Source organism: Naegleria lovaniensis (genome assembly GCF_003324165.1).
Source record: "Naegleria lovaniensis strain ATCC 30569 chromosome Unknown tig039, whole genome shotgun sequence".
Lineage (NCBI taxonomy): Eukaryota > Heterolobosea > Eutetramitea > Acrasida > Naegleriidae > Naegleria > Naegleria lovaniensis.
In genome coordinates, this window is record NW_025407861.1 from 128,684 (window position 1) to 153,930 (window position 25,247).

The 25,247-nt window shown below is 36.5% G+C and overlaps 12 protein-coding genes across 12 annotated transcripts; 9 read left to right on the plus strand and 3 right to left on the minus strand.

The window, feature by feature from the left end:
• Nucleotides 1–19: 19 nt before the first annotated feature.
• On the plus strand, nt 20–670 carry C9374_009892 (uncharacterized protein; the record flags this gene model as incomplete). Its single annotated transcript, XM_044700129.1, has 1 exon — nt 20–670. The coding sequence occupies one exon, from the start codon at nt 20–22 to the stop codon at nt 668–670; it is 651 nt and encodes a 216-aa protein (XP_044544443.1).
• A 17-nt stretch (nt 671–687) lies between these two features.
• Nucleotides 688–2,667, minus strand: C9374_009893 (uncharacterized protein; the record flags this gene model as incomplete). Its single annotated transcript, XM_044700130.1, has 1 exon — nt 688–2,667. One exon carries the CDS (start codon nt 2,665–2,667, stop codon nt 688–690), a length of 1,980 nt encoding a protein of 659 aa, XP_044544444.1.
• A 436-nt stretch (nt 2,668–3,103) lies between these two features.
• C9374_009894 (uncharacterized protein) lies at nt 3,104–3,920 on the plus strand (the record flags this gene model as incomplete). Its single annotated transcript, XM_044700131.1, has 3 exons — nt 3,104–3,110; nt 3,309–3,569; nt 3,856–3,920. 3 exons carry the CDS (start codon nt 3,104–3,106, stop codon nt 3,918–3,920), a joined length of 333 nt encoding a protein of 110 aa, XP_044544445.1.
• Nucleotides 3,921–4,187: 267 nt separating this feature from the next.
• C9374_009895 (uncharacterized protein) lies at nt 4,188–5,369 on the plus strand (the record flags this gene model as incomplete). The annotated part of the gene is made up of 1 exon (XM_044700132.1): nt 4,188–5,369. The coding sequence occupies one exon, from the start codon at nt 4,188–4,190 to the stop codon at nt 5,367–5,369; it is 1,182 nt and encodes a 393-aa protein (XP_044544446.1).
• Nucleotides 5,370–5,503: 134 nt separating this feature from the next.
• On the minus strand, nt 5,504–7,064 carry C9374_009896 (uncharacterized protein; the record flags this gene model as incomplete). The annotated part of the gene is made up of 3 exons (XM_044700133.1): nt 5,504–6,707; nt 6,800–6,804; nt 6,852–7,064. The coding sequence occupies 3 exons, from the start codon at nt 7,062–7,064 to the stop codon at nt 5,504–5,506; spliced, it is 1,422 nt and encodes a 473-aa protein (XP_044544447.1).
• Nucleotides 7,065–8,321: 1,257 nt separating this feature from the next.
• On the plus strand, nt 8,322–10,960 carry C9374_009897 (uncharacterized protein; the record flags this gene model as incomplete). Its single annotated transcript, XM_044700134.1, has 4 exons — nt 8,322–8,497; nt 8,557–9,150; nt 9,196–9,394; nt 9,443–10,960. The coding sequence occupies 4 exons, from the start codon at nt 8,322–8,324 to the stop codon at nt 10,958–10,960; spliced, it is 2,487 nt and encodes an 828-aa protein (XP_044544448.1).
• A 438-nt stretch (nt 10,961–11,398) lies between these two features.
• C9374_009898 (uncharacterized protein) lies at nt 11,399–13,261 on the plus strand (the record flags this gene model as incomplete). Its single annotated transcript, XM_044700135.1, has 1 exon — nt 11,399–13,261. The coding sequence occupies one exon, from the start codon at nt 11,399–11,401 to the stop codon at nt 13,259–13,261; it is 1,863 nt and encodes a 620-aa protein (XP_044544449.1).
• Nucleotides 13,262–13,324: 63 nt separating this feature from the next.
• Nucleotides 13,325–20,186, minus strand: C9374_009899 (uncharacterized protein; the record flags this gene model as incomplete). Its single annotated transcript, XM_044700136.1, has 3 exons — nt 13,325–14,802; nt 14,863–18,750; nt 19,730–20,186. The coding sequence occupies 3 exons, from the start codon at nt 20,184–20,186 to the stop codon at nt 13,325–13,327; spliced, it is 5,823 nt and encodes a 1,940-aa protein (XP_044544450.1).
• Nucleotides 20,187–21,337: 1,151 nt separating this feature from the next.
• Nucleotides 21,338–21,928, plus strand: C9374_009900 (uncharacterized protein; the record flags this gene model as incomplete). Its single annotated transcript, XM_044700139.1, has 1 exon — nt 21,338–21,928. One exon carries the CDS (start codon nt 21,338–21,340, stop codon nt 21,926–21,928), a length of 591 nt encoding a protein of 196 aa, XP_044544451.1.
• A 397-nt stretch (nt 21,929–22,325) lies between these two features.
• C9374_009901 (uncharacterized protein) lies at nt 22,326–23,533 on the plus strand (the record flags this gene model as incomplete). The annotated part of the gene is made up of 2 exons (XM_044700140.1): nt 22,326–22,824; nt 22,875–23,533. The coding sequence occupies 2 exons, from the start codon at nt 22,326–22,328 to the stop codon at nt 23,531–23,533; spliced, it is 1,158 nt and encodes a 385-aa protein (XP_044544452.1).
• Nucleotides 23,534–23,653: 120 nt separating this feature from the next.
• On the plus strand, nt 23,654–24,716 carry C9374_009902 (uncharacterized protein; the record flags this gene model as incomplete). The annotated part of the gene is made up of 3 exons (XM_044700141.1): nt 23,654–24,023; nt 24,202–24,441; nt 24,502–24,716. The coding sequence occupies 3 exons, from the start codon at nt 23,654–23,656 to the stop codon at nt 24,714–24,716; spliced, it is 825 nt and encodes a 274-aa protein (XP_044544453.1).
• A 93-nt stretch (nt 24,717–24,809) lies between these two features.
• C9374_009903 (uncharacterized protein) lies at nt 24,810–25,246 on the plus strand (the record flags this gene model as incomplete). The annotated part of the gene is made up of 2 exons (XM_044700142.1): nt 24,810–24,968; nt 25,127–25,246. The coding sequence occupies 2 exons, from the start codon at nt 24,810–24,812 to the stop codon at nt 25,244–25,246; spliced, it is 279 nt and encodes a 92-aa protein (XP_044544454.1).
• Nucleotide 25,247: the final 1 nt, after the last annotated feature.

Here is a 25,247-nt window from a genome sequence, read left to right on the forward strand (position 1 = left end):
TCTCAACAAATCCGAAAAAATGTCTTTCAAGATGTTTTCATTAATTTTAATTCTCTTCGTTTGTGCTGTGAAGTCGGATCAGACTGCTGTTTACTTGAAAAGAAGAGAAATAACAAAAGAAGGTGGATTTCATAGAACGATACGCACCGAATTTGTTGTTACAACAAATTCATACTCTTTTAAATTGTTGAATGTTTCGTATGTGGAGGAATTATCCTCCGATGTGTATATTGATATTTACGAAATGAAAAACATCAAACCAGATATACTCCTTTTAAAAGATCAAGAATATATCAACGTTGAAACACCTTCATATTATAGCACTGAATATAATGTTACACTATCTAAAATTATTTCCGATATTAAACACCAGGATGAACATCACCTTGTTGTTACCTTTGAATTTCCATTGCATTTGAGATATCAAAAACCCAGCAATGAAGAATCCCTTCGTGCAGTTAAAATCAAAAATCCGAATATCTTTTACATGAATAATATTGAATACAAGATCATGATGGATGAAAACAGTGACATTAGTTCATTGAATGATGTGTGGATTCCTGTTGGAAATTTAAATGATTTTCATCTTGTGAGATATGTCACGTTAGTCATAACCATTTTGGCATGTATATTAGTGTGTGTGTTATCATTTAGAGAGAATGGCAAGTGACATTCCAATGAAATTACCTATTTCCCCTTCATGTCCTCTCGTTGTTGAACAGCACGAATCGTTCCAGTATTTCCCATTGAAACTAGAGTACCTGATTCTTTCAACTGAGATTGTTTTTCCAAAGTTATCAAATGATAGGCAGTCACAGCAAATAGAATGACGATAGCGATTGGAAATGCACTATAAAGAAATAAATCCTTCTTTGCAATCTCCACTCCAAAGAGATTTACAAAATATTTTTCTACTTGTTGTTTTTGAATGATTATTCTCTTGTCAATCAAATCAGTAGTATTGGAATTCACTGAGGACTCTTCATCATCATCATTGACATATTGTTTCATAAAAATAGGGCCTTGCTTTGTAAAGAGAGTAATGTGTCCAGAAATTGGATGAATAGAGTCTTCACTAAAAGCAGTGGTAGAAGTCTTAGAGAACGAATCTGACGTTGATTCATTGATTTGATTATTGTTGGTTGTTGATTCTGAGCTTGATAATTCTCGTAATCTTTTCAAGTCATTTCTAGATACAATAATTCCTCCAAATTGATTCACATCTAAAAATCCGTCATAGAGAATGTGTTGCGAATCAAAGGATACGTCGCTCCATCGTGTAGATGCCAATACATTGTAATTATTTGGTGAATTTTTATCAAAATAAATAAAAATAGGATTAGCATCTGAATAGATTTTCAATTTGTTTGTGTTGTTAGAATGAGTCAATGATGAAGGAAGTTTGTGATTTGTTGATGTAGTTTTTGTATCATTGGAAACAAATACTTGAATTCCCTTTTTTGTAAATTCCCATTCTTCTCCTTTCATGAGACATGAAATATCAACCTGACAATTACCAGCCAAATTCAATTGGTTCAATTCAATATCGATGGAAGTTAAAGTTTGAATCTTCACATTAGTGTTTGATTCAATATTGTCAATAGTAATTCCAGTGGATGATGCAATATGTTGACTAGTACCTTTATCTTCCTCTGTTGACCATCGATGATGAATACTAAGATCATTCACATTGTTCACATGATTGATATAACATGCACCGTATTGAATATTAACATGAAAATGATTGACGTTTGAAATACCATCATCACTGACAAGGAGAGTACCAAACGTAGATTTCACAGAAACTTCATTTGAAATGTTACGAATTCCTCTAAAAATTATATTTCCAATATCTGTTTCAACTCGAACCGAATTTTTGTTATGTTTTGGTAAATAGACTTTCATCGTTCCATATTTGATTAATTTCTCATCCAAATATTTTGCAACAAAACTTGGCATAAAAAATCCTGGAGCGTAATAGGTATATAATTTGTATCGAATATATAGAGGTGGAAGAGGAGCTTGATGAACATTAAATCTTAATGTATTTGTTAACTCTCTGTACAAGTATTCAAATTTATAATCAGAAAAGAATCCTTGTGGAGTATTGTTGAGATCATACCATGAATATTCATTACAATTATGAGCATACATTTCAATCCGTAATTCGGAATCTTGTTCACCCTCACAAAATTCAACGTTTAAATTCCGAGTATTAATTTCTAAAGTGAGAGGAATATTAGAAGTGATAGGAAATGATTTTTCAAAAACACAATGAACATGTTGTTGAGAACAGGATGGATGAGGATCCTTTGAAAGAATACTACGAGATGGAATTGGATAGGAAATGGTTTGGTTCATTTTGGAAGGTTGTAGATGATCTTTTTGATCCATACGCGTGGTAGTGTTGTTGTTGTTGTTGGTCTTTTGTGGTTGATCGGATGAAGAGCCTTTTTCTGCTTCAGGAATGGTTGCCACAGTATTTGCTGCGGATGAAAATGATCGTAAGGTGAATGATTCATGATCATGACGATTCATGATAGTATGATTCTTCCAACACGGAAAGATGGTATATTTACGAGATGTTGTAATATTATGATTGAATTTCAATGCTCGGCTCTGAAGATTCTTCTTGCCGTGAATTGAGAGAAGAACGGATCGTTTCATTATTTTTTTCAATTCTTTTTTTTTTAATCTGTGTGGCCTCTTGATACCAAGAGCATTGCAACACTTTATGTGAAAGTGAAACAAGGTGATGAATGAACGCTGCTTTTGGGCATGTCATTCATATTAGTTGGTTCAATGCTTACAAGAGGGAATACCAAATTCAATATATTGAATTCCAAAGTGTTTGAAATTAAATTTTTTAATTTTCTTCATTCAAATTGTTGAATGGATCATGTCCATCTCTTGAGCACCTTTCCATTTGCCACTTGTCAAAGTAAAATTGGATGACACTACCAGCTTGTAAAATTGCCCGTAAAATATCCAAAATTGTGTTTATTGCAAAACTCCTAAATCATTTTGATTGGCGCTCCTCAGTTGACTGACTGTCAAGTATGGCGATGTTGCTGTCTCCTGACAAATTGAAAAATACAAAAAAATGTCTGGTACGTCTTTTACTTGAACCTATTGTTGTTGTTACAATGTTGTTACCGTTCATTCATTCATTTATATTTTTCAATCATGATATTATGTACTAATATATTGGTCAACTCAATGCTCCTAAATGACCACCACCATCTCATCATGTTATCATTTTCATCATCACCGTTGTCATCTTTCATACACCTCCTCCTCTTCTTTAGAAATTCCACAAGGTAACGCTGCTAAGGGTGAAAAGATCTTCAAAGCTCGATGTGCTCAATGCCACACCATCAACAAGGGAGGTGCTCACAAAGTTGGTCCAAATCTCTACGGAATGTGGGGAAGAAAGAGTGGCCTAGCTGAAGGTTATGCTTATTCTGCTGCTAACAAGGAGAAGGGTGTGGTATGGAATGAACAATCTCTTTTCGATTATTTGCTAGATCCTAAGAAGTATATTCCAGGTACAAAGATGGTCTTTGCAGGTATGTTGTGTGGTTCTCATGAGTTGTTGTTCTAGTTTTTATTCTTGTCTTGATTGTTTTTATTGACTATTTTGTTATGAAAATGATGATGTGAATTTTTGTGTGTTAATTGTATCACACTCAATTGTGTGATGAAATGTGTGTGTAACATTCACACATTGAATATTGTCAATATGACATTTCCTTGGTGGACATGTATATCATGACCCTGTATTCACACACACACACAAACGGAAATTCAATAATTATTATGATGTGAATGATTCATGATGATTACATCCAACAGGTCTCAAGAAGCCTGGTGAAAGAGCTGACTTGATTGAATACATGAAGCAAGCTTCTCAAGAATAAATATTAAACTCCCGAACTACACTACCTTTGGGTTTAAATTGAATTTGATGATCATTTCTTGTGTGTGTGGGTAACGACGATCAAAGATGACAATCAATCGTGTGTGTGTGTGATTGAATGAATACAACGAACCACAATTATTATTGTCAACGATACAAGCATACATTCTCGACATGATGTTTGGTTGTGTGTTCAATAATAATGTTATTCACTGTCGGATTTCGAGTGCTGTTGGTGTGTATGCAAAACATTCATCTTCAAGAAAAAATGAGTCACACCTCGCCGGCCAATGATCATAATCTCTCATCACCCAAGAAGAGAAAATTTCAAGACGAGGAGGAGCACACCGCTCCGATAGAGCAAGGCTCATCAACTCAACTCAGCTTGATACATGATAATAATACTAGTGATGATACGAAAAAGAGAAAGATGAATACAACGAGTTTGATGGAATTACCTCCTCGATCTTCTTCTCTATCATCTCCAATTTTGCGATTAGAAGGACATCAATCCGAAGTGTTTACTTGTAAATTTTCGAATCGAGGACAATTTATGGCCTCTGGTGCCTTTGATAAAACAGTGTTATTGTGGGATGTTTTTGGAGAAACGATAGACGAAATTGATGAATCTGATTCGTCCTATCCAACAACCTTTAATTATGGATGTTTACTTGGACATAAAAACGCAATTCTTGATTTGGATTGGCTTCTTTCAGAGGATCGATTAATTACTGCTTCAGCGGATAACAGTGTCATGCTGTGGGATAGTGTGCGATGTACTCGAGTTAGACAGTTCAAAGATCACTCTGCTGTTGTCAATTGTTGTACAACTTCAAAATACTCTACACAATCAGATTTGTTTGCAAGTGGAAGTGATGATAAGACCATTAACATTTATGATCAAAGAGAACGAAAATGTGTAAAAACAATCAGGGCCAAATATCCTGTTTTTTCACTGTGTTTCTCTGAGAATTCGGACAGATTATTTTCTTGTGGAGTTGATCACGTCATTTCAACATGGGATATGAAAACCGACAAGTTCTTGTATTCTCTTGGAAGTGGACATACCGATTCCATTACAGATATTAAGCTCTCTCCAGACGGTAATTTTATTTTGAGTAATTCAATGGATGGAACTTGTCGAATTTGGAATGCTAGACATTTTGTAGATACACCAAACAGATGTGTAAAACTATTTAATGGAGCAAAACATAGCATGGATAAGAATTTAACTCGTGTGAGTTGGTATAAGGATGGGTCTCTAATTTCAACAGGAGCAGAAAGTGATGTCATCATTTGGAATACTACCTCTCGAAAAATCGTTTACCAATTACCTGGTCACCAAGGCTCTGTAAATTGTGTGCATTTCCATCCACAACAACCAATTATTGCCTCAGCGTCAAGCGACAAGACGATTTATCTTGGAGAAATTGATCCAAAAGCAATTTAGATTCATGTCAAATTCTTTTTGAGCTTAACATGGTGCTTCCCACTAGATCAAAATAAAATATAAACACATCTCAACCACCCATTCATGAAATCAAAACAAGCTGGCAAAAGAACAATCCTTCAATTTTACATGCTCTAAACATTTGTAAACAGAAGTCTCTTGATTTGATTCAATCTATGGACGAGAATTCTGTCATCCTTATAAACGTATAGACGGTTCATGTCATTGACCTTGCTTTTAACAAGGAAGGTTGTTCGCTTTGTTTTCTCCTTTGCAGTACTTTCCTTTACAACTTCGTTCTCTGCTCTACAAGCTTTCTGTTTCAAAATTGTCTGTTCTTCGCTTTGCACTCGCTTCTTGAAATCTTCTTGCGAAACATTCACAATATTGTCAATTACGTAGTTTGTCATAGCGCTCAAACTCAAACCAAATTTTTCTGGTTCCATCCATTCATAGTATTCATTGTCTTTCTTAAACCATGTATTTTGATGTTTTGAGTATTTTCTTGTCGCCTGTTTAAACTCTGACAAGAATTGTAAAAAGCAATATTTGAGGGATGAATCAAAGCTGGACCCCTTTTTCAAAGTCTTGACTTTGTTAATAAAATCAATGGTTTGTCTGTAACCTATTGCTCTATAGGGAACAGTATGATCCAATAATATACCTTGCTGTAATAGCCCATACACTTCTTCTATTAACCCAAGCTCCACAAGCTCTTCGCATCTTTTTTCTAACCTGGGATATAGTTTGTATCTGTCTAGATACAAAATGGCTCCTCTAATATCTAAATTATTTTCAATAGATTTACAATTCAATTCACCGTACTTGTATTGCTTCATTGTCTTTCCTGTAGTGGTCACAATATGATATGCTCTATTTAATCTATACAAATCGTTTCTGTGAATTTTTGAGGCATATTCAGGATCCAACTCTTGAAGAATTTTATATCTTCTGTCCCATTCAGTAGATGAAATTTTGGACGAATCATCACGTGATAATAGAGATATAGTTTGTGGTTGTGAGTGTTCTGGTACAACTCCATTAATGAAAGCGTCAATATAATAGGCAGAACCTCCTACGAGAATTGGTATCCTATTTCGGGAAAGAATTTCAGAGCATAAATTATGAGCATCTTTGTAAAAATGGTGCACTGTGTATTGATGTTGAACATCATGAGCACATTGTTTTAACGAAACATTATCTATCAGGTGATGAGGAATGTTTTGCATTTCATCCTTAGAAATTTTGTTACTACCAATTGTACATTCATGATACATTTGCACAGAATCAACATTGATTATTTCTCCATTCAGTCGTTTTGCTAATTCTATGGACAATCTTTTAGTACAATTTCAATTGTTAATAATTTTTAAAATTAATGAAATTGTGGATATTAAATAAATTGCTTTACAAATTAGTAATTGACGTACCCAGTCTTTGAATGGGTTATTAATCGAACGAATAATTAAAAAGTGAACATACCTTTCCAGTTCCTGTTGCACCAGAAATTAAGAGAACCATGTTGGAGCCAAAACGATGGGTTGCTTCGGAATTGTTGGATGTGCTCCAATGAAAATTCGTCCTGCTTCTCCGAATATTGGCTGTTTCAATTGAAAGAGTTGAGGCACTAAATTTAATGTGTTGGAGTGCCAGGCATTTTGTTGTTTGAAGTTTTTGACTTCTCCGCATGAACATTTTTTTGTCTTGTCTTTCGCTTTCATTGTAAACTTTATAGCTGGTTGACTAAAAAAATCATGAAAAATTTGTTGAAAAAAATACGCCAAAATCACACATTGTAAGTCTCATATTCATCTTTTTTCGTATCTCACAACAAATTCCATCAACAACAGATAAGCAATGTCAGTGGGTAAAGGTACACAAAGCTTCGGTTTGAGACACACCAAGACACACGGATTGTGTCCTCGTTGTGGTAGAAGATCTTTCCACATCCAAAAGAAGACCTGTGGATCTTGTGCTTATCCATCTCCAAAGATGAGAAAGTACCAATGGGCATACAAGGCCATCAGAAGAAACACAACTGGAACTGGCAGATGCCGTTATTTGAAGGTCGTCAAGAGAAAGGAAAAGAACGGATGGAAGGAAGGATCCACACCAAAGGCAGCCACAAACACCAAACAAAACTAAATTGTTGGTCAATAAAAACTTTATAAATTAATCAAGTAATTAATACCTCTTACTGAGAGTATCGTCATGCCAACAACGGACAGGGTTAAACCTTTCGCAGAGCACAGGAATTCTGGAATAATGCAAAACGGTCTCTCTCCGAGCATGCCCAAGCAACACCACGATTCCCTTTGCAGAGTGAAGAGTGACCCTTCCCGACCATACCACACCCAAATGCAAAGAATTGGCATTGCATAGCTTAGCGCATATTGCACCATTTTGGACAAGGCTGTTCTCACCCAATAACCAGTTGATGTTTGGATGGCAGAAAGTTTTCGTTCTCGTTCTTTCCATCGACGTTCAAGCTTGGCATATTGTGCAAATGTTGAAGGTGTATTAAAAGCGATTGATTTCTTCTTAAGCAGGGCAATTTCTCGCTCAAGTTTCTTCACAGAATAATTCAAAAGATAATTATGAACAAGTTTTTTCCAAATAATGTAAGCTATATGGGATATCAATACGCTAAAGGCAATAATTATGATGATATTTTCCGATTTTAACTGATTGAATTGAGAGTGGAGATGATTTCCGATTGACCATAAAGTACTGGTTGATGTGCTGTTGTTTGTCATGGCTGATACCTATTTGCAAATTTTTGTTACATTGTTTTATTTTGGAAGTGATACAAATTCAAGTGTAGGTAACAACATTCAGGTTCTGTCCCCTTTTGATTTTGCATTATTGTTGAGTAAGGTTATCCCAGTTCTATGATTGCAACGTTCTGTCTGACTCTTTTTGCCTTTGCAGTGAGGCTAACCCAACAAAAAAATGCTTGCAAACTCAGAAACAGGGTTTAGGCTGGCAACGCTGGATGAAGATTTCTTCTTGGACCAATATGTTGAGGACTCTCGAGGAGACAATTATACAACAACTCTTTATGAGATACCTCCCAACGAAACCGAAGATACTACTCTCGGGATGTCAGACAACAAGGGTTATTTCAAGTAAGTAATCTCGAATCGTTTTGTATTGAGGTAGTTAATTCGGATCATCTCACTTTTAGACTATTCAACATACAACAAAACAAGTATTCAATTTTTAAATTATTTGTACAGGACGACCATCAATTTATTCCATTAAACACACCATGGAAACAATTTAAATTTATTCCATACCATCCACTGTCAACTCCAAGAACAATGAGGGCAAGAATGCTGATGGAGGAAGAAATGCAACAATCTGACGTTCCGTGTTATCATGAAACTTCCTCTTTCAAAATTTGTTTTATTCAAAACTTCTCTAATAAGGTGCTGTTTTCCACAGTTCATTTCGGAAATTCATACTTTGAAAATGACAGCATATATGCTCGATCTTGCAAGGTGTTTACGTGCGGTCAACACGACGACATTATAACTTGCATTGACGCTGACAGTGATTATCTTGTTTCAGGAACTCAGAACGGCGACATCAAAGTTTGGCTCCACAAAGAAGATAGCAAGAAGAGTAATGAAGATGAATCGTTTGAGCTGTATTGGACCATATCAAAAGCACACAAGACAAACACTCTTACAAAATTAGTTATACTACAATCAACTATTGGAGTAAATAGAGGTACATATATTATTAGTGGAGGAGGACCATCTGGAATTTTACAAATGTATGTCAATTTTTTTTGTGTTTTGATTTCATAACACAACCACAGACATAATATTCAGAAAAAGCAATCAATTCAACAAATAGTTTTAGAATCATGTCCTCTAAATTACATGAAGTGCTTTTTACCGTCGTGTGCGATAATTGCCTGCAACGATTTGGGTACAGTGTACTTGTATTCTGAATCGGAAAGCGAGAACACATTTCTTAACTTGAGCAATAATTATTATATATTGTCAGATTCTAAGGTAAGTGCAATTTCTCATGAAGGCTGTTTACGCTTATCATGCCACTAGATCAGAGTCACTTCTGCGACATGTTTTTTTATGGGGAATGAAATTATTAATGTGTTTGCAGTCATTTTCTTAGATGATTCCAACCAAATTATGAACAATTCCATTCGCTTCTACATTGGTCAATTGCTTGTAATTGAATATTCTTTTGAAACTCCCATTCTATTTTGTACAGTTTTAAACCTAAAGAAGAGCGTCAACCTTAAAAGTTCTATGCCGTTTGCTGGGTCTCATCTAGTTGCTTGCGATAAAGATGGTAAAGGACATGTCTGGTTAATTGATGAAATCATTGCTCAAATTTCCAGAGTGAACTCCCAACAAGAAGTAACAGTCACAGATGTGATGGACAAAAAAAACCAAGTATCCACGAGCAATTCACATGATCTTCAACAATATTTACTTGAGCCTGAAAACCATGATCTTCTCCAGGACAACGCATCATCTTGTTCAGATGATGAACTCTTTTCTGATGTAATGTCCACCATTACGGATGTTTCAACTATTTCACTACCAAGAGAACCCTCTTCTTTACTACCAAATCCATATCCTATGCCCAGTGGCAAAATCAATAGTGGTGGCAAGTCTGACAACCAGACGAGTTGTGACAACGATGAGGCCTTAGAGGAACCAACCCCAACACCACAACCACGTTCGCTTAGATCTGTACCAACGATAACACCTCAAAAACACATTGAGGATCGTCCAATGAAAAAACAAGTTTTGAACCAAGAATTAGTGTTAGACGGCTCAGCACAAAACCTTGAGAATTTTCAAACCAGTAATGAGCTTGACGAATATGGTTTTACTCTGACTAGTTCAAAACCACGACGATTGAGGACACAACCAGAAACTACCAAACTCAATCCAAGCCAACCTCAAACATCAACTAGTCCAGAAACTTCACAAGATGAAACAGCACGAACCAAGTCACCCATCCTTGTTCCACATCCCAAGTCTCCCAATAACAATTCAACAGATTTGTCAGGCGCTCAAGATTGCTCCACTGCAGTGGAAAAACATCAACAACTGCTTTCAAATGAAGACTGTTCGAACACCCTACCGCTTGCTCCCTCCATCATTCCAAATTCTTCTCGAAGACTCGAGTATCGTCTTGCAAGAAAGCAAGCAGAACAGTTCAACGAAGAGGCAGCACGGTTAGCCATACAAGAACAGAAAGCTTTGTTTCAAAAGAATGAAGCTGAGAAAGTTCTCAACTATTCTCCAGATGATGCAATGTTTGGAAATATAGGTTCCAACGCCAGTCAGCAAGATAAGATTGAAACCTTTGAGACACGAGTTCGGAAACAAGTGAACAAAAAGTATCTCAAAGAAGCAAAGGAAAGACCTTCTTTGATGGATCTCTACAACAAAGATGATTGGGAAAAGGAAATAACCCTTCAATCAACCGGACCGAGAATAATATATTCAATCGGTGTAGATCATTTCGAAAAACCGTCTCCGCACTCAAAAACTGAAAATGAATACATCAGGAAATATTTAAAACAAAATCCAATCGTTTAAAGTTTAAACAAATTACTACATAATAAATTTAAATTAAGTTAATCGACAATGTTCCGTTAATTGCTAGCTGGCTTTGTTTCTGTCTTGTATTCAAAAGCCTTGGAGTCTAAATATTCAGGTCTCGAGAATTCTCTGTAACCTTTTATCACCACACTAAATTTAATCCGATGATGATTTCGTATGAAAATTAATTTGCCATCGCACACGGCAAACTTACCGAGCAAAAATGATGGCACCCAGAATTTTCAAATCTGTTCCATGAACCACAGACAAACCCATTTTTTGTTTTGGTGAAAATGTTAAAGAGAAGAAAGTGAAGCCTGTTCATTCTACATCCAAAATATGTGTCGATGGATCTGAATTCACAACATGCTTCAGGTTCTTTGAGAATACATTTAGTAATATTTAAAAATAATGCACTAGTGAAACGTGAAAAAAATGTTCGGAAGTAATGCACAACCACCGCTTGATGTGATGGATACACAAGAACCTCAACATTTTGAATCTCTGAGGAGAGGAATATTTAAAACGCCTATCGGAAACTCCTCATTCAAGCCCTATTCAACAAACTCTAAACTATTACTCAATCATCATCGAGCATCTATCGTTGGTTCGACTGAAAATAAGAATTCCAATGTAGACATTGCCACCGAACTTGCTGTATATGATACTATTACAAATAATGATGTATATAATTTCAAAGAAAGAACACGGTTAGGACCTATTGGTATTTTTGACGAAGATGATGTAATGCAAGACGAAATAGATCAACAACAACAACAACGATTTGAAAGTAGTTTTTGCTCGTCAAAAAAGAGTACTCTATCAACTTCTAGGCCACGAGTTTCCAGAACTACTAGTTCAAACACTCATTTTGAAAAATACTACGAAATTAAACGCAATATAGAAAAAGAATTATTATGCAAGCCTTCTCCTAAGAATAATGTGAAAGAGCAATTACAACTATCAACATGGGACCAAAATATTGCAATGACCTCAAAGAAAGAGTTACAATCCAAGTTACAATCGGCACAAAAAACTGTTGACTCTTTTCTAAAGGATATTGAAAAAGAAATACAGCAAGAACGTATGCGACTTGCACAATCCAAGCCTATCCAGCCACCACCATCAACAGAACCACCACAGGTTCAACCTCCCTCAATACCACCACAAACAACTTCTAATATTCAACCCACGCCTGTTATCAATGTGAAACCTATGGTGCAACCTCAACCTACTATTTCTCAACCTATTGTACAACCTTTGATACAACAACCGTCAGTGCAACCAACTGTAAATCCTCCTCAGATTGTGAAAGTGCCACAACCTCAAGTTAATGCCCAACCCATTGTCACGCCATCAACTACTACTCCTCAGATTGTGAGAGTGCCACAACGTCCTTCTACTGAACCAGTATCCATATCACAATCCAAAATACAAGTTCCATCACAAGGTACAAGAACAAGAGCCTATATGAGAGCAAAATTCTTTATGGACAAACTTGATGATATGAATGCAGTTGTGAAACAATTTGAAAATGACAAGTCATTTAAAAGCTCAAGACTGGACATCAAGAGAAGTATAAATGGACCATTTAATAGAGCTGCAGATGATGAAGATGCCATCAATAATGTTAAGAATGATTTCTTCCAAGCATTTAACACTTTTAAACAATCTCAAGATCCTATACCAAATGGAAAATTCTATTATTCTCTCGTTCTCTTTGCTAATACGCTCATAGAAAACGCCTGTTCACAAGCCACCGATCTCAAAAAAGTATTCCCGTACGCTAGGATAACAGCACAGTTAATGGCAATTATGCCAGAAGTATTATATGTGGTGATGGGCACCATTCATTCTAAATGTCTATTCACAATTCCATATTATCCAAATGCACAATCAAAAGATGAATTCAAGAAATTATATGGATTTGAAGAGGATGAAGATGAATCAACATTCGTCAGAAGAATGAAAGAAATGATCATTCTATATGCATCTATTATTCAAACAGACGTTATTGGACATGAGTATGGGTTAGACAAGGGTTGGGAATGGCTTGCGGCTGTTCTAAATTTGCAGCCCGTCAAATATACGATTGAAATGGTAGATGCATTTGTGAAGATTGCCGGTCACAAATTAGAACAAGCTTACAAACTCCAATTTGCAAAACTTTTACACTATCTTGAAGTGCACTTCATACCAAATTTACCTCCGAATTCTGACCAAGGCTCAATAACAAGACTCAACCTTTTGATTACCAACTACAAGAAAGACAAAATCATCCCTCCACCTATCAAGTGAAAATGACAATCATCATTCCTATTTAATACTATCCAAGCCTTAGAACAAATAAAGTTTAATCCTTTATCGAAGCTTCTTTGTGAATAGCAATTCTCCATAATTTGTATCGGTCATATGGATGTTCTGCATATCAAAGTCCATCTCCGTTAACTCATCTTGTTTGTTGAATTGAGTTGGGACAATGCTCACCATTCTAGAAAGCCTATATCCCTTCTTTTGACGTTTAGAGAATCTATAAAGAGAGCAAGCTACGCACACACACAAACAAGCGCTAATACAAATAGACCCAAAAATACTTCCAATAACAATTCCAATGATTTGCAAAGTGTTTGAGGCAGTTCCACAATCGTCGCCAGTCCAACTAATCTCGCAATAACATTTACCAGAGACACACTTTCCATGAAGATTGCAAAAGTTTGGACAGGTGACTGTCTGACAAGCGGTAGAGTTGGTTTCACATTGGTCTTGAGAGGCAGCACCAGCACTTGCTTTTGCATATTCTACATCTCCTGTTTGTATCACGTCAAACAAACATGATTGATAAAACTCATCGGTCAATCCTAAGTTACTGCAAACTCTCTCTGCCAATGCTTGAAGTGTCTTATTTTCAGTGGTAGCGGTCATGGCAGGAACAAAATCAACTGGATTAAGAGATTCATATGTTTCTGGTGGGACATAGAAAAATTTAGATTCAGTCTTTGGAACTCTCCAACTTTCTCCGAAAATGCTGTGAATTTCTACGGGAGAAGGAGTAGTAAGAACAACACCATTCCTTAATGTATATTCGTTATTGGGATTGCTATCTAAGGTGCCATACAAGCCACCACGATCACTTCCAGTGTAATTGGTGTCTTTTGATGGAGAGAAAGAAACACTAAGCCATCCAACACCATCATTCTTCAAACGAATTTGTCCCTTGAACCCTGTAGAAAACTTGATGACAACGATATTGAAAGGAATCACAGTACCGTTTTCTCCATAAACAAAGTTAGAAGGATCCTGTTCTTCTACCATAGTAGCTCCACCATTAAGCACATAAATAGCTTGTGTGGGAGGCTTAAAAGCAAGAGATTCTTTTGGAATGGTAGGAATTTCATTTGTAATAGGGTCTCTCTGATACTTGATCTGGTCGTAGAACTTTTGCAAGTTGGATGGAATTTTAAAAGTAGAATTTGCTTCAACGCCAATCATATTGACTGTGGTTTTGGAAAGATCAACTAACTCTTGGTTAACATAGACTAGTACTTTTGATTTTCCATCAGATGTTACAACTACAGTATCATTTCCATTTGAAAATGCAATTGCTTTCATACATGACGTTTTAGAGGTTGATGTACACTGTTTCAATCGTCCCTGTAAATCCAACTCTGCAGATTTGTATAAATAAAACTCTCCTACAGAGTTAAAGGTATAATTCTGATTGTCGAGTGTTCTAATGTGAATATCTCCAAAGGCAAGTACTCTATTGAACAATTCGAATTCTTCAACTTTGTTACACATAGGTCCAGCGAATCCAGGGAAGCATGCACAAATATTGGGGCCTGTAAAGGTTAAAAAGTAAACAAGAATTAAAACTCTCTTTTCAAAAAAATACAACTTACCAACGCATGTACCATGCCCGTTACACCACTCACGATGAGCACAATGATATGTCGAGCAATCAGACTCTGTCCATCCCCACCGACATACACATTCATTCAGTCCTACGCACTTGCCTCTTTTAGCTCCACCACAGTTTGAAAAGTTTGAACATAGCGAGTTGTCAAAAGTAATGCAATCAAGTTCAGGAGGCACATAAGTAGCATCATTGATAAACAGTGTTGATGACGATTTAACAGTCAGAGAAACTGTGTTTGTCTTGCAATTGTAGGTTGCTGAACCATCTGTTCTATTTGAAGGAGAAAGAATAAGCTCTTGGTTGCTTGAAACAATGTTAATGTTCACTGGTCCCCACATGGTAATTTTTAAAAGTAAACTAATAGGGTCTGTACCTTTCCAAACGAAATTGATCTTTTCCGGAGTTCCAACTTTTCCAAGCCATTCAAACGTGTAGTTGAATGTACTGTTATCTAGAAAACGAGCTCTGTATTTCCATTCTCCGCCTGTGGAAAGCTGACCTTGAAGATCTTCATGAAATCCGTTCGATGAGTTTACTCGAGTAGAGTCTACGCTGTTGGTTATTGCAGGAGTAATAACGTCGAAATTAGCCCAGTTCACAGATTGATCACAAATATAAGCATTCCATATGCTAACGTAGAAACACTTGTCGAAATTCACCATAATCGAGTTGGCTGGTATTATTCGAGAATTAATTGGATTAAATTCAGCAGGAAGAGTTAGGGAGTTGGACAGACAGCCATCCAGGTCGATAATGACCGCATGCTTGTAATTGTCAACTAAATTGGTTGTTTTTCCAACCAGAAGATAAAGAATGTTAGAATTATGGAATTTCAAGTTTTTCACCTTGTAGTCACCTTGTTCCATATGAGCCATAGCATCATTTTTGATGTCCAAGGCATTTGCTCTTCTATCACAATTGTCAACATAATTGAAAAATTCTACACCATCCAAGAGCATAGGTTTGCCATCTCTGTGGAATTGAATTCCAACAATGGGCTGGCTTCTGTAATTTGCAAAGGAGCGATTGTAGGTAGAATTGGGATTTTTGTAATCATTACCGCATCTATAACATCCAGTTTGGCAATTATTGGTATTACCCTTATTCTTTGATTCTCCAATGAAAATGCAATCTTTAACTGTAAAGGAGTCTTGGTGAATCACGTTAAAAGTGTAGCCAATAGGATTATCTGCATAGATACTATCTTTCATTCTAATATCTCCTTGTACATAAGCAAATTGGCCTTGTTGTCTATTTCTGAACGATACTAACTTTGTAAACTCAGCAACTGCCCAAGGATTTGCAGTAGTACCACAATAAATACGTTGAAAAATCTCCAACCTTGGATCCGTACAAACGAAGAAATCATGCCATAAATTCAGACCATGAACAGCGTTTGAATGCGCAGTGTTGTTAAAGAACTTTCCCCAATACCACTTTCGTGGTTGAATGTATGGGGACATATTTGGTCCAAGACTATATGGTTCCAGTTGATACCATATTCCAGAACCAGCCGAACCAGCCGCTCTGTTATTGATGAGAATATTATTAGGGTTTGTCATCCAGAAAGTTGCAGGAGTAGAGTCAAAGTTTGTTGGCGAAAGAATGGCTCTTGAATCTGGAATTGATTTTGTGACAAGACCCAAGCAATTTTCGATCAAATTTCCTTCTTCCACTGCATCTTCTAGGAAAAAAGCATGACCAAAGTTATTGTATGCTACTAAACCTTCTGCATGCAAATTATGAACTCCATGGAACGTTACAGCGCGCTGGTACGTGTCATGAATACTAAGCTTTTTGATGTAAGATGAAGAAGCGTTTCCAAACATGTGAAAGTGAACTGGATAGCGGCCTAGTACACCAGCTTGTCCCATTCTTCTAAACTCAACATTGTTCAATTTGATGTATTTGGATGACTTCATGTAAATTGTATGACCTCCAAATAAAGTGAGGTCACTATCCTGATCTCCTTGAATGCGAATGTTGTGAGTTAATAGACCAACTTCTCCTCGTTGATCAAACTCAACGACGGTACCATCTGATTTTGTGTAGTATTCTGTATCTGCATAATGACTATAGAGAAGAGGAGCGTTAAGTTCAAAGGTTGTGCTGTTAAATCGAGTGATTATGATCCTTCTTTCCGCCTGGTTCATATCATAATCAGTTGAGGCTAACACGATTTCATCTCCCACATCCCACAACGTATCCTGAATTACTGTGATAATGGTGTCTCCAACTTTGGTGGTTTTTTGTAAAAGAGTCCATGTTACTTGATGAGGTTTACCATGAAGACTCAATACTCCACCGCTTGTGATTGCAATATTTTTGTTTCCCAGACCTTTTTCACTAAATTCATTCTTTTTTCCATGCAGAGTTAATGTTGCATTGTGTTTGTAGGGATTAGATTCGTTTCCAATTTGAAGAGAGCCTGTCACTACCATTGTTTCAAAATGCATTTCAATATCTTTTTCATCACTGAAAATTAAGCATCCAAACACTCGAATATCCTGAAGCATTGGGGGGCTTGTGTCCAATAATACTGTGTAGTTCTTAGGTATCGTAAGTACACTACGAGTTGAGTTTGATGACATTGATTGTTCACTGCAAACAACTGAGGTTGTGTTAGCTTCTGTTGTGGTATTGATTGTTTTTGCAAAGCAATCATAGGTTCTAGTGATTGTAGTGTTGATGCAGTCGGGTTCATCATACGTAAACTCATCACAGTTAGTGAACTGAGTTGTGCAATTCTCTGTAGTGTTGTAATCACATACAAATTCACAATCATAAAACCAATCGCATAAATCATCCAACGTTGCGGCAGTGGTGTTACAGATGGTCATGTTCACGGCAGAGGCGTTGCTTGTTGAGTTGCTGCATGCAGTGATAAAGTAATTGTACTGACAAACGTAGGTGGTGCTTGACACATTCACCTGTTGAACAGAGCTCACGTTGGTGCAGACGGTAAAGTTGGTGGTTGTGACAACAGTTTCTTCTGAGGTAAAATTGAAGGAAGTAAGGTTTGAGAACAATTCTGACCACTTAATAACATTTGGCGGGCAATTATCACCTATACCCTGTCCATATGGGTCTTCAGAGGTTTTTGCAAATATAATGGATTGTTTTCCAACACCGTACGGAGAATAACCTTTAAACTTGTTATAGGGCAAAATTCTGAAAGAATAAGTTGTGTTTTGATCTAAATTGTATCTAGTATAGGAATTAGCATTGTGTGTCTTGTACATGACAGTGGAATATCCCAAGGCATTCAAGGTTGACATTTGGATTTGATAATAACAAATAACATTCGTAGTATCATTGGACAACTTCCACTTCAATTCAATACTAAAATGAGTCGGTATGGCAACTAGATCCTCCACTACTGAAACATTTGCAGCCGATGAAAAATTTGCGACACTTGAATTATCGGATGGGTCGCTCAATTCACTTAATAGATATCTTCTAGCTGCCGAATTTCCTGAGGACCAATAACAGCATGGATCGCCCAACTCATCACCGTTTGTTAGCCCATCACCGTCCGAGTCAAGTAAACAAAATTCTTCATTCCAAACATACTTGTTGGCTGCAAAGTCTTTTGCGAACTGGGTCATGGTGCCATTCTTAAAGAATATATTTGCAAAGAGAGGAGAGCTGGGATAAATCGCTCCGTTAGGGAGTTTTGTAACGTCAAAGTCTGCATAGTATGCTTCAACGGGTTTGGACTGTACATAGATAGACTTTGAAGGATATATATTGAGGAAGGAATAGAATAAGAGGGCCATTATCGTTATGCACATCCATTTCGTCAATGTGCTCACCCTCCGACTGGTCGGGCTATTACACCAATCGTTGTTGAGACTACCAAGCAGTGAGACTGTCATGAGATGTTTAATAAAAACTCAATGATGGAAAAGTGTACTTGTTGTTTCTGTACAAGTGATGAAGGGCTCTAAGGAGCTTTCGTTATTAGTTTCGGGGAGATTGTATACAGTTTTGATACCCTCAAGACGACTACGTTTCGTAAATAATGGCGCTTTTTTTTTGAGTTGGACGCTGTGAATTTTCGCACAACATGCTGAAGTTCATCAAAATTTTTCTGACCGCTCATGATTGGGACGCTGTACATCTCTACATCTCTGGTTGTAATAACTCGTTACCGTTGATATCGACGCCCAATAGTTGATACAGAAAATCATTGACTACTTTGAGATCTCCAGAGAGAATGTGATGGGTTGTTTGTTGGTTGTTACTAAATTTGGTACTAGTTCCATTGAGAGATCAAGTCAAAGTGAATCGTTCATGTACATTGAAAACGAAATGATCATGAACGATTATGAACGTTCAAACAACACTGGAAAATTCATTTATTGAAACCACAAAGTAGAATAATATATAACGATCTCAATCGGACACTCGCTGCCTTGTACTGTCAAACAATGAGCTGGTCAAAGTAATCTCACTGCAATCCTTACCATCACTCTCGAGGTAGAATCACAGGACGCTGAAGGCTGCTGTTAGTTTCGATTGCTGTCTTGATCTGCTCCTGATGGCAGCTGGAGGCGTCTTTTTATGCTCCCAATCTTTTTATCACACGTTTATGACTAAATTGTGTTTACTCGTTAAGGGTTGAACATGATAGTTACTATGACTTTATGGAAATATCAATGGCTACGGCCTTTCTTGATCTACCAGTATTAAGATTTCCTGTTTAAGTATTTATAAATATCACGCAACAAGAGATAATCATGTCAAACGCCAAATTCTTATAATAAGGAATTTATTTCACTATTTACAAGATATCTAAAAGTGCATGATCCTTTGCGTTGAATTGATTCATCATTGCCCAACACTACCTCCTCCACGTAATCTCAACACGAGATGAATGGTTGAATCTTTTTGCAAATTATAATCAGAAACAGTTCTTCCGTCTTCCAATTGCTTTCCAGCATAGATTAAACGTTGTTGATCTGCTGGAATTCCTTCCTTATCGCAAATCTTGGATTTGACGTTCTCAATCGAGTCATTAGACTCGACCTCCAATGTAATTGTTTTTCCGGTTAAGGTTTTGACAAATAGTTGCATACCACCTCTCAGTCTAAGAACCAAATGAAGTGTGGAATCTTTTTGAACGTTGTAGTCGGAAAGAGTTCTTCCATCTTCCAGCTGTTTTCCTGCATAGATTAAACGTTGTTGATCTGCTGGAATTCCTTCCTTATCTGTGATTTTGCTCTTCACATTTTCAATCGAGTCGTTGGACTCGACCTCCAATGTGATGGTTCTACCAGTGAGTGTCTTGACGAATAATTGCATGTTTTTTCTTTGTTGTTGGGATTCAGGATGAAGGACGAAGTGAATGGTTTTATAATGAATTTTCAACAGGTATGAACCTTAGCTAACTAAAAATATCACTTGGTTATTATTAAAATGAAAAGGATATGAACCAGTTCATCTGGGACAAGTGGTTGAACACTGTGGCTTACCGATTATTGAGTGGCAACCAATGCTGCTTTCAGTACTGAAACCTTTGTTCTCTTGATTTCATGGACGGGATGCTTGTCAGGAATATGACCACTCTCCCGCTACAACTTTTGGTTGTATGAACAGTGAGGTACAAGAAATCAGGACGATTCTTGATGTTCTGTTTGGATCTTTATCATGTTGGTTTGGACACTTTATTTAAAAGCTTCTCACACTGACTGCTTTGAATCCCAATGTTTTGAGGTTTAAGAGTATTTTCGACAATGTTTTGGAAACCTCAAATCTGCATGAAAACCCAATCGATGACAACAATACACGAGTGAAAGGACAACCTTGAATTCATGAATTTGTATTATAGTAGTTCTATGGTTCATTCAATTGTCCACACGTTGGTCCCTTTTGATTGCCTTCGAATATTTCCTTCCTTTCAAGTACATCTCCCACATTTGGTCGTTTTTTGATTGTCTTCGAATATTTCTGTATCTTATCCCATTTAATCACAAAGAAAACGACACTCATTGAATACCATCTTTAGATCTCGACTATTTTCAATCACATTCGAGCTGAAGAATCTATTTTTTGCACAACTCGACACTCTTTTAAATAGAACCATTTTGAGCGTTGGGATCATTGAGATGACGCAATCTTCTTCCTTCATAAGTCTCTGAAAGCGTTCCAAGAAGATTTCAATCCTTTTTCAAAACTCTCCCATTGAACATTCTAAGCGTTTCTTTCAAATTGTCACTGAGTCCTCCTTAAAAAGACTCATCAACGAAATCGTTGATTTACATACTACTTCTATGGCTCCAATTAATTTTACACTTTTTAGTGCATCAACCATGGATACGGAATAGTTCCGAGGATTCAATGTTGAGGGCTAATGGAGTGGCAAATGTTGCATGCTGATAATTTGTCTATTTAAACCACAATCAAAGTGTTTAGTAAAAAACACTCTTGAAAAAAAAGAACATTTTACGCGAAAGATGTTGTTGACGACCAAAGAAATCGTCAATTGCACTGAATGTCCCTCTCGAACATTTACTTGTTCTCACTTTTATGACCCAGATTCTCCATCGAACGCCATCGATTATTCTCAACTGGCCACGTTTGTCTTTCCCAAATGTAAAGCCGAGTCACACACTCATTCCAACGTTCCAGAGGTTATGGAATCTGAAGAAGACGTAATCACCAATCAAGATGTATTTATTGAACAAGAGGAATTCTCTGTTAACTTGGAGTTAGATTTTTCATCAGAAGATGAAGACAACTACTCTCAACAACAAGATGAATTCTGCATTTCTCAAGAGTCTCACGTGGATGATGGTGTTCAATTTCCAAACAATTCGTACAAGTTTTTGACGTATCCAAAGCTTATCACACTTTTTTTGACACTTTTTTTGGTTTGGCTCCAACGGACGAGTAATCACACTATTCTAACTCTGTCGACAGCAATCATGTTCGTAGTTATTCTCTCAATTTTTGAACACCAATCGAGGGCGAATTCTTCCCTTTCAAAAGCAAACGCTCAGTTGCAATCACTGATTCTTCAAACAGAAGGAGCTTTGCAAAGTTAAACTTTCCTTTCGACTCCAAATTAGTAGAGTCACTATTTGAAATCACATTCCTTTCTGGACAATTTTGAAATATTTCCAGAGTGAAAGCATTTAATGTACAGCTGCAACAAAGTATCGTTTGAAGATGATCAATGTATTGATCATACTTACTGTTTTCAGTAACAAAGTACCATAAGTGAGCATGTCATTGCTTGTTGTACGTAATGAAATAAAACATTATTTTAATGGACTTGCTTGTTCGATCTTCTGAATACGCCTGTCATTTGTGTTGAATGAGCTTCTTTGAACAACAATTTAGAGAACAAATTCTATCACTTCTTCAACGGGAAAAAGTCTTGTAAAGGCATTTCATTGCTCATGCTACGTGGGGCTTTCCAAAAAATTATTCAAACAAAAAATGGGCCAAAAACAAACAGCAGCAACGAGTCATCAAGAGGAAACCCATGACCAAAAAGTAGAAGAATTTCTATCGGAACAAGTTGCTGTTCAGTATTTTGAAGTAAATAAATTTTTACTCAATTTGAAAAATCAAACAGAGCTGGAGAAAGCATTACCTACTGAGCTCATATTCGAAATTTTAACGTATTTGGCTCCGATTGATTTATGGAAACTTTCGTGTGCGAGTCATAATTTTAGGTTTTATTGGACTGAACATCCACAATTGTGGTGCTCATTGAAGCCTAACAAGGAGTGTATTTATGAAATTTTGAAGCAAAACGAACGGTTGAAGAAAGAAAAATCAATGCGTTGGTTTTGGAGAAATATTTACTTTGATATTTTACAGTTGTACCTTTCTATTCCGAAAAATTTTATTGAGTTTTGTGGGCTATGTGATATTGGAAGAATGTATGGAGAATATAATAGACCGATCAAGATTGGATTCATTGGTCCACCAGGTAGGTGGTTTGACACATACAGCAATTTGAAGTATAACACAGTTGAGAAGAATGTGGTAAAAGTACATTGACACAGTGTATTGGAAATTTGGATTACAAAATACCTGGATATTATACTGCAACTATTGGCGCTGAATTTGTCACACAATACTTGAATTATAATCCAGTAGAAGCTGATCCCTTTTGCGTTAAGCTTGAAATTTGGGACCTTGCTGGAGGGGACAAATTTGCAACCATACGACAAGCTTACACACGAGGTCTCAATTCTGCCTTTTTTTGTTTTGATTTAGCCTCGATATCAAGCTTCAAAAATATGTCAAAGGATTTGGATGAGTTTGTTAAAATCCGCATCGGTGGGTGTGTTGGAATAGATAGCCCATCAATGATACATAGAAAAATATGTGAAAGCTACTGTGAAACTATTTGCATTTTGGGATTGAAACGTGATTTAGAGAAAGAGGTTTCAAAAGAAATGATCATGCAACTCATGGCAAAGGTTTCAGATGTATCTGTTCCTTATTTGAAAAGAAGAGTTGCTTACTTCGAAATTTCATGTAAAACAGATCGTAGAGATATCAGTTTTTTGTGTCCTCTAATCTACGCTTGCTATTCGCGCATCATGGACAGTGCTACAACTTATCGCCACAAATTGACCTTGCTAACCAAAGAAAACATGGCTCAATTTTCAAATTATGGAATTTTGGATTAAAAGCAGGTCAAAATAAAGTGTAATTGGTTACACATCATAAAACTGTGAATGCTTCTAAGGAACTCTCCTTAACCGCACGCTCTAAAACCATCCATCTCTCAAAGTCGCTTCAAAAAAAAAATGTCTTCTCTTCCCAATGAAATTCTTTATGGATCTCCTGAATATCTCCACCAACATACACACTTGAAAAGAAAGGAAGAGTCATCTTCCTCTGGTATGTTTTCCAAGAAGAATGAGAAAGACAAAGAAAATGCCACTGTACAGAGATTGGTTTCCTATGTTTCTACTTTCAAACCACCAACCAAACAACCATTCATCATTGGTGTTTGTGGAGGAAGCGCCTCAGGAAAGACAACCGTTTGTAGAGAAATTGTAAAAAGTTTATCCGATAAGAGAGTTGCTGTTATTTCCCAAGACAGCTTCTACAGAAATTTAACGGAAGAAGAGAGAGAACTTGCTAAAAGCAATATTTACGATTTTGATCATCCAGGTAAGTGATGGTTATCAGAAATTTGTATACATTAATTATTTGGATATGGAAATTCTGAAAACCAATAATTTCGGAATGATGATGATGAACATTGGAAATTTCGGGGATTTTGTATCATTTGAAAATTTCATTTCTCTTAATTCATTCAATGGAAAATTCCTCTGGCTCAATTTTACAGATGCATTTGACTATGATGCATTCGAGGAATCCACCAGAGAATTGAAGGCTGGTAACCCAGTAGATATACCAGTGTATGATTTTAAAACCCATTCAAGAACCTCACAAACCGAACGTGTTGAAGGTGCGGATGTTATCATTATTGAAGGAATTCTCATCTTCTTCACCAAGGAAATGAGAGAATTGATGGACATGAAGATATTTGTAGATACTGATGCAGACGTTAGATTGGCAAGAAGAAGTACGTAGGTTAAACTATTCGTTGAACTTTAATGACCATTATTTCCGATACATGTAACAGTTCGAAGAGATACAAAGGAAAGAGGACGTGACCTCGAAGGTATTTTGCTTCAATATGAAAGATTTGTAAAGCCTTCGTTTGATGATTACATCATGCCAACCAAGAAGTATGCAGATATCATCATTCCAAGAGGAGGTGCCAACACCGTTGCCATTGATTTGCTTGTGCAACATATTCATCTCAAACTTCTCATGTTGGAACACCATAAGGAATAACTCGTGACTAGTTTCTGCCATGATTTCATTTACCAATAAAGTGTGTCATTTCCACAAAGCAGTACCAGGATTTCATCAATTAAATTTGTAAAAATGGCTCAACAACCACCAATACGAAAAGGACGAAATTTTTTCACACGAGCACTTTTCCATCCCCGAACCTATTATTTGATTCAAATTGGAGGAATCTCAACAATTTGTTATGTGATGCTGGTAAAAACGAAGTGGGCCGAAGGAACTGTGTTTTATGATGTGAGTTTTAAATGAAGTACTGCGTCGGAAGTTAATTTAATTTTCAAACGTAAAATTTACTTTGACATTCCAAATTGATTGAATTATTACTTCTTAATTTTCTAATTTCAATTGTTGAATGACCATTTTAATAATTATGTCAACTCCTAAATGAACAGCTTCAACAATGGGCAAAAGAAAAGAGTGATAATTGGATGAAAATGAGTGATGAGGAAATTGAACGACAAAAACAAATTATTCGAGTTTCTAGGGAAAATGCTTCCAAACGAGACCAATAAC